The sequence below is a fragment of the Sardina pilchardus genome, chromosome 7 (genome assembly GCF_963854185.1).
Source record: "Sardina pilchardus chromosome 7, fSarPil1.1, whole genome shotgun sequence".
NCBI lineage: Eukaryota > Metazoa > Chordata > Actinopteri > Clupeiformes > Clupeidae > Sardina > Sardina pilchardus.
In genome coordinates this window covers 16,640,228-16,652,727 of record NC_085000.1, presented here as the reverse complement: position 1 = coordinate 16,652,727, position 12,500 = coordinate 16,640,228, and the positions used below count along the sequence as shown (strand labels likewise).

General features: G+C 44.9%; 2 protein-coding genes across 2 annotated transcripts in view; both read right to left on the bottom strand.

The window, feature by feature from the left end:
• Positions 1-7,192, bottom strand: part of LOC134087442 (DENN domain-containing protein 2D-like) — a 22,077-nt gene extending 14,885 nt beyond the window's left edge. Inside the window, exons 1-4 of the mRNA XM_062540938.1 lie at positions 6,780-7,192; positions 611-690; positions 198-284; positions 1-26 (exon numbers count right to left, since the gene is read on the bottom strand). The exon at positions 1-26 is cut by the window's left edge and continues 46 nt beyond it. Coding sequence (XP_062396922.1) covers positions 1-26; positions 198-284; positions 611-680 — 183 coding nt within the window. The 5' untranslated portion in view covers positions 681-690; positions 6,780-7,192. The remainder of the gene's footprint in view (positions 27-197; positions 285-610; positions 691-6,779) is intronic.
• Positions 7,193-12,211: 5,019 nt separating this feature from the next.
• The window catches only part of igf3 (insulin-like growth factor 3), a 5,874-nt gene continuing 5,585 nt past the window's right edge, over positions 12,212-12,500 (bottom strand). Inside the window, exon 4 of the mRNA XM_062540937.1 lies at positions 12,212-12,500. This exon is cut by the window's right edge and continues 1,109 nt beyond it. The gene's annotated coding sequence lies outside the window, so the exon portion shown is untranslated.

Genomic DNA, 12,500 nt, shown 5'->3' with positions numbered 1-12,500 from the left:
TCCTGAAGGCAAGTCCTCCTCATTCCCTGAATAGAACAGGATAATTAATCTGGAGATGTACACAGTGACATATAAGCAAGTCTTTACCTTTCACAAGTTTAGTAATTATTATTTACAATGTCATAGGAAAAACTGTACTTTTTTCATTTTGTTCTGATAAGGTAACTGTGTCTAGTGACGGCTTGTGGTGGACTCACCCTTTCGCGCTCCTTCCCGAACAGAGGAAAAAGAACGCAGACCTCTCCTAACAGAAAAGCCACCTCCATCACCATCAGACGGTTTTCCTGAAGGCAAAGGATATTCCTCAGGTTGCATCAGATCCATTCATCTTCATTCAAATACAGATCTTCCACACACCCACATCTTCTAGTCAGTATCAACTTCTACATTTTTTTTTTTTAAATCACCTTTGATGAAGGGTTGGTTTCACAAACTAAATAGCACAGTTCTCCTGTAAACATGCATCTGTCCAGTGCTGCGTCACATTACAGATGTGCAGTTGGGCTTAGTCATCTCTGTGTCAGCCGCGTCAAGCCGCTGATGTTGGTGTGAAGAATGACTCATAACATTACGAAGAGCAAGAGAAGGAGAGGAAAGGCCTTGAACGTACTTTTGATACGGAGAGAGCTGAAGCTCCAGGCCCTCCTCGACCTTGCGGCGGCAGCCTTATCCTCCTCCATGTTGCCCTGCCTGTAGACAACAAGAGCCCATCTAGTCATCAGTGTCTCAGCGATGGCCTGTAATCACCCCACTGCTAATCCCACCTGGCCCAGCTTTAAAGAGTTGGCGAGTGAAGATGAGAAAGGACCATCTCAAATACTCTTATTGTTACTAGCTTGACACACAGCTCATACTGGATCACAGTACCAATCCTCCGTACACTCATGTGCATCTTTATCTTTAGTATAATTTACTGTTCTTTTTAGTCATGTTGATTTGTTGATTTGCCTTTTGTCATCATATTTATATTGTTGTGTATGTTGTGTGTGGTGTCTTAAGCTGCTGGGACCTTGAATTATTTCCCTTTGGGGAGCAATCTATCTATCTATCTATCTATCTGTCTGTCTGTCTGTCTGTCTGTCTGTCTGTCTGTCTGTCTGTCTATTTTCTACATTGTTGTAGTGTGGTTTTCAGACATGGAAATGAAAATCTCTAAGTGGAATTGAGAGTGAGGCAATAACGTTACAGTGCAGTTTCCATAACACAAATGTTTGTTTTGTTCTGTGTGTGTTGCAGTTGAACCGTTTAACTCAATATCTTCTTGTGAGGGAATCCAGGTCTGATTTGTGACAATACAGGACCGTGGCTCTTACACTCTTAAACAACTTGTGTTGTTTTTAACACATCTCTGTGTCCAGGGACAACAGAATTTGTGTTGTTTCCTTTTTTAATGTGTTACACAATAGGTGTTGAAAATAACAGAACTTGCATTCAAAACAACACAACTTGCATTGTTTTTTTTAACACATCTCTGTGTCTTAACATTTGTTTGATTGTAGAATTGTTTCAGTAATGTCTCAGGATCCTGTTCAATGGGTTTTGTTAGTAAATATTACTCATCATCTCATTGGTCTCGTGCTGCCATGTTGGTCTGAAACGCTATTTTACAGTTTCTTTGTTGACTCCTGTTGCCACGTGTAAGGCTTTGTTTGAGCCACAGGCACACCCTCCTATCCAGGTGTCACACGCGGGAAAAGGAGTTACTTAAGGTCTCCCGCCATGGCCGTTGGCTCGAGGCTCAGGTGAAGACCACACCTAGTTGGATATAGCTATTGGGTCAGTAGACCAGCAACAAGGTTTTTTTTTAACAGTGTCAGGAATGTGATGCAAACAGAAACCTGCCTGATCAAAACTCTGTGTGCCACTTCTCTTTGTAGAGAAAGACAGCATGCAATTAGTAAAGCAGTGTGACAAATAGGTCGATAAACTAAATCAATACAGTTCTCCTACATGTGACATGAGCACAGTTGCGAAGAGAGATCATCACTCTATTAACCTGCAATATCCTATGCAGCAAGCATGGGAACTCCTCGTCTAATTTCGTCATGACTTCCTGTGCGCTACCTCGTCTCCCTGGTTTGTTTATTTCTGTGTTTTAGTGATGGAGTCCGAGGCAGGACCTCATCAGCTCTATATATAGCCTGCGCTATTCTCTCAGGCCCTCTGTGCCGCTCCATGTCTTTTAGCTGTCGCTCTAAGGGGGTCGCAGGCTGCATTTTATAGATATTATGAGTCAGACCGGCGCTGTTTGTGCCGTCACTAAGTTGGTTTGTTGGAGTCCCGAGAGAGGCTCCGAACTGAAGCATCCGGAAAATCCACGAAGAGGGTTATGTGCGCTCTAGTCGGTATGTCAGTCCAATCCTCTGGTCAGATCTTTCCAAATAATCTGAATTTTTGTCAGAAGGTCAGCACTGGTGCTGTGTAAGAGGGCCGTCTGGAGATGTCTTATGGGCTTTTGATTTTAGGGTCCCTGCCAGGTTTTAAGTTTCCATGTGACATAAAACTTGGCACTTTGTAAGCCAAGACCAATAAGACTAAGTTAGAAGAATCACATAGAGACCTGTGTATCTGACTGCTCTGATCATAAATCTCCACTGCTGTTGGTGCAGGGGGAAAGGGTGCTCTGTGTGTGTGTGTGTGTGTGTGTGTGTGTGTGTGTGTGTGTGTGTGTGTGTGTGTGTGTGTGTGTGTGTGTGTGTGTGTGTGTGTGTGTGTGTGTGTGTGTGTGTTTGTGTGTTTGTGTCAGGGGGGAGGATGGTGTCAGGCAGCGTCAGGCTATGGGGGTGGTACGTTAAATTTGGGTCAGACTGTTTTTGGAGGGTCTCTCTACTTGGCTTTCGCCCCTCCCTCTTAGCTCAGGGGTATTTTAATCCCCCTGCCCCTTCCCCCCACCGGGGCTCTCTGAATGGGAAGCCGGATGTGTCCAGCTCCTAGCCCTCCGGGGAGAGTAGGGACATGTCTGTGTGCGGACAAGTCGAACAGTCTCCCCCATTCCCGCCTCTCACCCCACTGTCCCATCCACACCTCATCTCTGCAGTCAGACGCCCAGTCCTCGGAGTCCTCACTAGCATCTGGTGGTCACAGTGTCTCCTCCATATAGCTATCTCTCACCTCTCTGACTTTAGGACGTATGGTGTAGTCCAGTGGTTCTCAAAGTGGGGTCCGTCCGTGACCCATAGCCAAGGGGTCCCGCGAAATAATTTGTTTGAAATGATAAAAGTTAACAAAAAGATGACGCCCTTTTCATCGATAAAAACAAGCAAATTGTGTCTATTTGGTCCTTTACCCAAATTATGGGATAGTGGACCCGGCCACAACATCAGAGAATACGAATGGTTAACTGTTACGGTTATAAAGGGGTCCTTGGAAAATGTTATCTCGCAAAACCAAAGGGGTCCTTGAGAACCAAAAACATTTGAGAACCACATGGTTTAGTCTGCTGCACCTGCCAACTCTATTCTCCATCTGCTCTTGTCCACTCCACTGCAAGACACTTCCACCTCTGGACACAAAGAAACAATCAGCCAAAGTTGGCCTAAATCATCATGGGTAATTGGGTAAGCCCTGGGACTTGCGTAAATCTGCTACAGTGACAGTTGACATTGCACCGTTTTTTTTTTCTATGAGCAGCGGCCACTGGCCAGCCAGCATGTTTCATTCTGAGAGTTTTGGCAGTTTCTGTATACAACCTGCATATCATATTCTTAGCTCAGTCTTTTACACCACTCTCTGTCTCCACAAAACATAACCATAAAGGAAGACATGAAATGTTACCTGCCTGGGCTCAATAGATCTGTTTTAGATATTCAGGGTCAGTGGCGGTCTCAGTCCTCTTTGTTCTTTTGATGTGTTGATTGTTGTTGGGTGCTCTTTGGTCCAAGGTAAATAGTTTGTGTAAGAAAAAAGAGAAAAAATTCTCCACGACCAAGGCACTCCACAAGTTTAAAATGTCTTTAATACAAACTAGACATGTCCAACAAGGACCTAAAAATGCCCACACGTAGCGGCTAGGGCCTTCATCAGGGCAGATCTGTTTTAGACTTTTATGTTTTCTGGAACAGGTATAGATGTGTTTAAAGTAATGTGAACACATAGGCTACAGTTAAGATATAGAGGTCACCACAGTGACGCTCAGACAGCGCTTGACCACATCCACCTCCATGAATCTCACCACTGTGAAACTCAGCAGATACGATGGCGGGCGTGCAGTGAACAAACACAGCATGAGCTGGTTTTTTGATCGTCTGCTCTTCTGCTACTTCTGCTTTCTGTCAGCTCCAGTATCTCCTCAACTGAGGAGCTGGGCTAGCATGCGTTAGCAACAAAAGCGGGTTCAATTCCTAGCTGTCACCATTGTTCCCTTGAGCAAGGCACTTAACCTCAATTTGCTCAGGGGGAGACTTAGCCCTCGCAAAAATTGACTGTTGAAAGTTGCTTTGGACAAAAGCATCAGCCAAATGAATGAACACATAATGCCCTACAAATCATCAATGTATAGCGTATCGCCATTCGCCACCTGATGAAATCCAGGGGCTAAAACCTGTATTACTGGTTCGTATAGCATTAATAGTGTACAGACTTTATTTCTTCATTGTTTCATTTGAACAAGTAGTCAGTGTGACCTCAGTGATTTAAAACGTCTCACCACACAGATGCATATACTGCAGCTGCATCGTTCCATCATAGTTGCTTGCTCGGGCCTGTGTTTACCTTCATCATGCAGAAACAACCACAGACAGGAAGCTTTCAACCAGAACCTATTCCCTGCATGTGCTTCACATGTCGTGTCTCTATGCTTACAGCTCTAGAGTGAAAATACGTCAGAAGCAGTCAACCACCACAAACACATGTTGAGCTTTATTTCTTCCCACACCCCACTGTCGCTAGAGTTGTCAATTATCATAGTTTGCCAGACAAATCTCCACAGCTGCTTATTTTTAGGACAGTTTGTGTTGGATCTTCATTGCAGTAAATGTTTGATGATGGGCCACGACCAAAATGAGCTAATAAAGTCACCAACCTGTAATTTGGCCTCCCATGTTTGCAGTTGATACAGTGACTATTAGCAGGCTTGTAGACAAGTCTCCGCTTGCTCAGAGATGCGTGGCAGTCTGAATGACCGGTTGTGTGGTAATGTGGGGCCTGTTCAGCAGAAGAACTAATCTCTCGGCCAAAACTCTGCTTGCAGGTTGGACTTGAGCCCAGCCCCACAGCTTCACTACAGCAATGCTTGCCCTGGCTGTACCACTAATGCAGGGAGGTACCTGTCCTTGTTGTGAATACTTGTGCTTGTTGTGAATACTCATCCTTGTTGTGGCTGTCACCTAGCATCTAGATATTCAGTTTGATTTTCAGATTACTTCATATTCTGTTTCAATAAAAGACAAAAATAGATGCTCCAAAGACATTTAGCATGTGCGTCTTTTGATCACTTTTGAAAGCACTTTGAACATTTTAAATCCCTGTACAAATAGGATAGTGACACATAAACTACTGTACGTACATCAGTTCAGTAGTAGTAACTGCAGAAATAGCGTCCAATAGTACAACTTTCTGTATGCCTTTAAAGGGAAGATGTGCTAATGAGGTCTTATAGAAACAGTTTTGGCGGATGCTTGGATCGATTTTAAACAGATGCTGAATGGTAAGACCCTTACAGAAATTAACCATGTTTTTTTGTTTTCATGGGTAGCCATGATATCCATGGTTTATCACTATAGTTGATAAATAAGCACCATGCCCCATCCCGACACCGGCAACACCCTTGATGACCCATATGAGGATCAAACTCACAACCTTCAGATTATATGACTGATATGCTTCCTACTGCGCTAACAACGAGGTTTCAGTTGCACATGTCAGAGACCTCATGCTTTATCACTATTGTTTTTAATAATGGTTTCACTGCAGTTAAACCTTAACATTACCATGGTCATTAACCATGGTTTTCTACAGAAGGTAAAAATCATCAAAAATCAAAATCATCAAAAATCATCATCTTCCTCAAGAAGTATAAACCATGTGTTTTCCTAACAAAAATGTATCAACTGTTAAGAGATACACGGTTACCATGTGAAAACCCATAGTAGTACCACAGTCACCATGAAATGCAATAGGGGAACCATGGTGGTACCAAAGCACTATGCATAAACCATAATACCATGGTACCATGGTAAAACCAGCCTACTGCATTGAAACCACACGAAACCATTGTGAATTTAAGGCCAGGTGGTGGTGATGTGGTTAAAACATGCTTCTAGTGCTTGTCACCAGCAAAAGAGGAAGTGACACCGTACAGTAGTGCCGCCCATGCCTACCAGGACAGGAAGTAAGAGTGAAACCGGGATTGTCAGCGCCAGTGCTGAAATGTCTGAAGTCTCTCAACAGAATCCTCCACTTGTCAACATGAATGAAAAATAAAAATATCTTGATACTATTAACTTGCCAAAAGAATCCAATCCAAAGGTCAAGCTTGGGACATTTGTGGAATGTTGTGCCTGATATTTTATCCAAGAGCTGAGTTGCACAAGTGTAAACATTGTGACAATGTTTTTGTAATGCAAGCCTGTCAGTATCACTGCTTATGTGCTGGTTATTTTTCATTTGCATATAAAAAGCAGTGACCTAACAACCTACTCTCTGTCTAGACCACAATGCCAGAGAACAGAATTAACCAGTTAATGTGTCTGTGTGCAAACAGACAACACGCCTCAACATCAGGTGTAAAAGCCTCTACGTACCAGCGTAAGAGAACCTTAAACGAGCTCAGTGTGACTCACCTCAGTGCTGGGAGATCTGAGGGTGACACTTATAGATCCTCCGCAGGTGTGCACGGCGTCGGCTGCACCTGTCTGCTCGGTACCTGTCCTTTAGCTCTGCCTTAGCTTCACCTGAGCAGATCCCATAGCCTCCCAACCAGCCGTCAGTGTTCAGAACCCTCCAGGTTCAATCACACACGCTCACTCACACTCACGTCTCTAAAAGCGTCCTCGTCGTACAAGAGAGATGTCGAGAGTGTGTGTGCGGGGCGCCTCTGTGGAGCTGCTCACGCCTGGGGTAGCTAGCAGCAAGCGTTTGAGGAAGTGTGAAAGAGAAAGCGGACTTTGCTTCATGACCTAACCCAGCAAGGGAGTTGAGAGGGGGGGTTTCCGTCTCTGCAACAGAAGTGCAACCTGTCAGGCAAGCATGACCAGTACCTGCATAAGAGTCTCCAGCATGAGTGTGCAAGGACTGTGTCAACATGTCTCGTTTTCTTTTGGCCTCATTTAACTCGTGCAGCTACTGTTGACTTTTCTGCTGAGTCATGTGTTTGCGTGCCTTGTGTCACTGCTGTTGATCTTGTCAGGGGGACAGAGAACGTGAGAGTAATGAGAGGTGTACATGTAGCTCGATACTCAATAGCACCTTCATTAAGTCTCAAGGACTCAGACGAGGGCTTGTGAGAACTTTGATCTCTCTTGACTGGGCCCACTCACAGGTGACCTACTCTACCTGTGCACGTATATTACAGACACTTGTATTCTTACTTGCAGAGGCAATGGTGCAAGGGAAGTCTAGTGCATCAATGAGAGAGGCGGAGGCGTCAAATGTTTTGGGATGATGAACTTAAACACAGTCATGCAAGGGCTGAGGACTCGTGCACTTGTAATGGGTAAGTTACAAAGTGCTATAGCCCCTCTTGCTGGTGAGGAAGCAAAACTGCACATAAGATCCCATGATGAATGACTAATTATGTCTGCTTTGCCTTAGGGAAATCTGCTGTCAGGATAGACCACAATAGACGCTGGCAGGGGTTGTCTGACTGAAGGTTCAACATGGCTGCACACAGGGCCTTGTGTGGGGCTAGATGTTGCTCTCTCTATTTCCTGAAAGGTGTTTGGCTTTGTTCCAGACCAGGGGAACCTTGCTTGAGCTGCTCTGTTGGTACAACACAAGGGGTTGACTGGGGATACGGGATGTTGAAAATACTCAGAGGTTTACTGGGATGAATGAGACGGGGATCTGTAGGCCTTTATTCAAAGCTGGTCTGGAACCCATGTTCGGAAAAAAAATATCACCATTTGGAACAAACAGTGATTACATACTTACCAGATATGATCTATTTTTGTCTGGAGTGTTTACTTAACCAAGGGCACAATGATAGTCATTCACGTTTGTTACTCCTCACTTAAAAGGTGCCAAGTGGAATTCTGTAGGCATCTCCTTGCATTGCATTTACTGTAATACAGCGGCCACACATGGTACACTGTGGTATTACAAGAGAGCCGGCCTGGTGGTATTTGGATTGCATGCTAACTTCAGAGGATATCAACAGAATTTAGGCTAAACTAAATGATGAAAATGACCATAGAGGACCTTTAAAATGTCTGAGTCTGCATTTGATGCTGATTGGCTAGAGTTGCTCTGTCTGTTCCATTACAGGGAGACATTTTGTTTTACTACAGAATCGTGGACAACACTTTTGATCATCAAATCAAATCAAATCAAATCAGGCTTATTGGCCATGTATACTTGCGTATACAAGGAATTTGGTCTCTGCAGTTATCCCATCCGTGAATTAGTGAACACACAGTGAGGTGAAGCACACAATAATCCGGAGCAGTGAGCTGCCTTCATGCAGCGGTGTTTGGGGAGCAATGAGGGGTAAGGTGCCTTGCTCAATGGCACTTCAGCCATAGATGTGGACGAGCAGCACTCAACCACTCCCCCCGCCCACATTTTTCCTACTGGTCAGGGATTGAACCGGCAACCCTTCGGTTATCAGCCTGAAGCCCTAACCAGTAGGCCACTGCGTTTCATTTCATCAGAGGTAGGTTTTTGGCAGTCATTCAGGCCAGGGCATGATAGCGATGATGTGCTTCGGGCCCATTTGGTCATGAATGGATCAGCCGAGAAATATTTTCAGAGAGCTTTCATTCTTATGATAATATCAGATGTACGAACAGTACCTCTTTGACTAACACTTTCAAGAGATTTCTGATAAAACTTCGGAGCATACTGTAGTTAGCGCAGTGAAATATGGGTCAGAAGAGATAGCCCCATTGTCATGGTGTTAAGGGTGAAACAATACTCTAGTGATTGGCAGCTGTCCCTAAACAAAGCCCTAAGTGATAAAGCTAAGATAACACATCGCACAAAACACAACTTGTTATGACATGCGTGGACCATCTCTGATATTCTCAATCTCACACTCATGCAGTGTGATTTCTGAGGAGATGACACATGTAGTAGGCGTACACACATACTGTACACATATCCGCATGCACAGACTAACACACACACACACAGCAGACAGATATCCGATGTCTTCAGTCTCACGTATACAAGTCTGTTACTTTTAACCAATACACACACACACACACACACACACACACACACACACACACACACACTGTCTTTCCTAACTCCTTCTCCTAATCCCCATTTCTCCTCTTCACATTTCCTCTCTCTCTCCCTTGCCAGGCATGCCAGCTATGCTTGTGGCGTCATTTTCATTTTCTCTTTTATTTGGATGGTTCTGCTTGACTAGTTGCTCCACTCTCCCCCTCCCCCTCCGCCGCCGCCGCCGCCGCTGTCTGTGGGCCCCTGGGTCAGTGCTGGTGCGATGCCGCTGCTCTGTCTGTCTGTGGGAGCGTTGGGGTCAGCGCTGACCTGGAGCCCGGCCCGGAGGGCCCGAGCCTCCGCGGCAACCTCTTCCAGCAGCCCTGTCCACTCAGTGGGCATTCTTCTTCTCCCTGAGAAGCCCCACAGCTCGAGGGCAAATAATTGTAATTGTTCCCTTCGACTGCACGCTCTCTCTCTCTCTCTCTCTCTCTCTCTTTCTCTCTCTGTCTCTCTCTCTCTCTCTCTCACACACACACACACACACACACACACACACACTCTCTTTCTCTCTCTCTCTCTCTCTCACACACACACACACACACACACTCTGTCTCTCTCTCTCTCACACACACACACACACACACACACACTCTCTCTCTTTCTCTCTGTCTCTCTCTCTCTCTCTCACACACACACACTCTCTCTCTCTTTCTCTCTGTCTCTCTCTCTCTCTCTCTCTCTCTCTCTCTCTCTCTCTCTCTCTCGCTCTCTCTGCATGGGAAGGGCCACGGTGTAGTGTGAGCAAGTCTGGCCAGAGACAGCAGGTTAAATATGTTCTGATTTTGTTCCACTGCACGCAACAGATGGGCTGAGAAGGGGGCATGCGGGGCGGACGAGTCAAGTGCGGTCAAGTCTCGCTCCCTCTCATGCACAGCGGAGGAGACCGCACTGCACCGTACAGGGAGCTTCTGTTCACTCCCCGTACACGTCCTAGAGAATCCAACAACAAAAGTCATCTTAAAAGATACACTCTTAGGGGACGTTCACACTTAGCGTCTTTTTCTGACAAAAAGAAGTTGTGTAGACCGTTTTTTTTTTCATCTTGGAATAAAAACGCTGGCAGATTTTTTTTTTCAAGATGAGAAAACGGTCTGCACAACTTCTTTTGTCAGAAAAAGACGCTAAGTGTGAGCGTACCCTTATAGAACCAAAAATGGTTCTATTGCATGCTTCATAGATGGCACCCCTAAATGGTTCTTTAAACCATTTTGAAGGGTCCATCAAAGGAATGCCTAAGGGTTCTTTAAAGTCTGCATGGTTCTATATAGCAGCCCAAGAACCCTTTTTTAAAGAGCGTAAGGAGAATAAATCAATTTCGAGGAATATGCATGCAACATCAAACATAATGTGTGCAATGCAATAAATAACAGTATATCCTGTAATGCGAAGATTATGAACTCTTACACCCCTTAGAGCTCTCTCAGAACCCTGCATGGTAAGACTCATTGACCTATAGCTCCCAGGAGTAAAGTAATTGGGTGAGAGACACACTCCGATGCTGATATTGTGAGATATGCGTGGTTCACATTGTAGCACAGCTGTGTTCTGTGAGAGACGGTACGTTTGTTCTGTAACACCAGGCTGGCTGTGCAGCGACGGCAGCATTGGGCCGGAGGGGTGGACCCCCTGCCCCAGCGTTATCGGCCTCGCCAGGAGCTCCACGGAGGAGTGAGCGCTCCTATCTGGTGCTGACGCAGGCAAACCAGAGCAGGCAAGCCACTTATCAGAGCTTGGCCTCTATCTGAAGGCCCTACAGCTGTTTCTTTGTTTCGGATTTTAAAAGGACATCTCTTTTTCTCTCTTTCTCTTTCTCTCTCTCTCTATCTCCTTCTGTCTTTCTCACTCTTTCTCTTTCTCTCTCTCTCTCTTTGCTGAATAATAGGTGGTATTTTGTATTTGCAGAGACTCAAGGAAACTTGTGAAGATGTTGCACAGCCAAAAGCTGAAAGTGGGGTGTTGGAAGGCAGATGTGTGAGGTGCTTTTAGTTCTCGTTCTTTGCAGGTGCACTCTGAGATTACTTGCACTAGTACTAGCAGCTCTATGAGAACATTCAGTTTTACAAAGACCAGTCTCAGGTGTCTCAAGTAAAGGGAAAACTCTCAAACAAAGGATTCTCTGCTCATATATTCAGTCTAATGCTTGCATTGTATTTCTAAAGCACAATGCCATAAGATCACTTTCCTTTCCACCACAAATGTATATCTTTATTCCTTGTTTGAACTTCAAGATTCCAGAACACATAGCCAAAGCATAAAGTTTTCTCTGAACCACACAAATTCTCACCACCGCCACCACCACCACCACATAACGCCAAATTCCACCTCCTTCTCCCCATCTCTGGCTCCCTATCTCTCGCCAAGTTGATGCTTTGCTGTTTTCTCCGTCTGAAGGCTGTTCACCTGTCCTCTCTCCCCCTCTCTCTCTCCCTCTCTCCCTCTCTGTAGAGGGTCTCTGCTTATCTCCGCTCAAGGGCAGGACATCGAGTCTGGAGAACAGGTTTCAGCCGCTCTCGCCCTGGCGAAATAAAGCCCAGAATGCACTCTGCCACGGTGGTGCCAAACAGGACTTAAGTGAACTGGCCAACTAGGTGCTGACTCCTAGCCCCCACCCTCCACCCTTCTTCTGTTTACATGCACACACTCTAGATCCCAGACCTGGACATTCATTTAAAAAGGAGGTAACAGCCATGGAGTAAGGTGAAGGAGTGCATTGCTATGTAGCTGTGCATACAAATATAGGTTATTGCAAAATGAATAGTGAAATTGTAGATATGACTGTGGATATTGATAAAACTAGAACACACTTTATTTATTTATTTATTTATTTATTACAAACAACATTTTATTAGGGTTATTATTATTTTTTTATCACAGATGGTGAAAACTAAGACTGCCTGGCAAAGGATACCTCTCATAGTAAACAACAGAACACAGTATTCACAGTACCATGCGGAAATGTGCCTGAAAAATGACAAGACATGGGAAGCTGAAGAAAGGCATCACCAGTATAGTAGACAAAAACCAGCATCCAGAGGATAATAGCAGCTTCAGATAAAGCTGTCCAACATGTAGGTGTGACATTAGACATTGGATATAGAATATGGACTGTATCAACT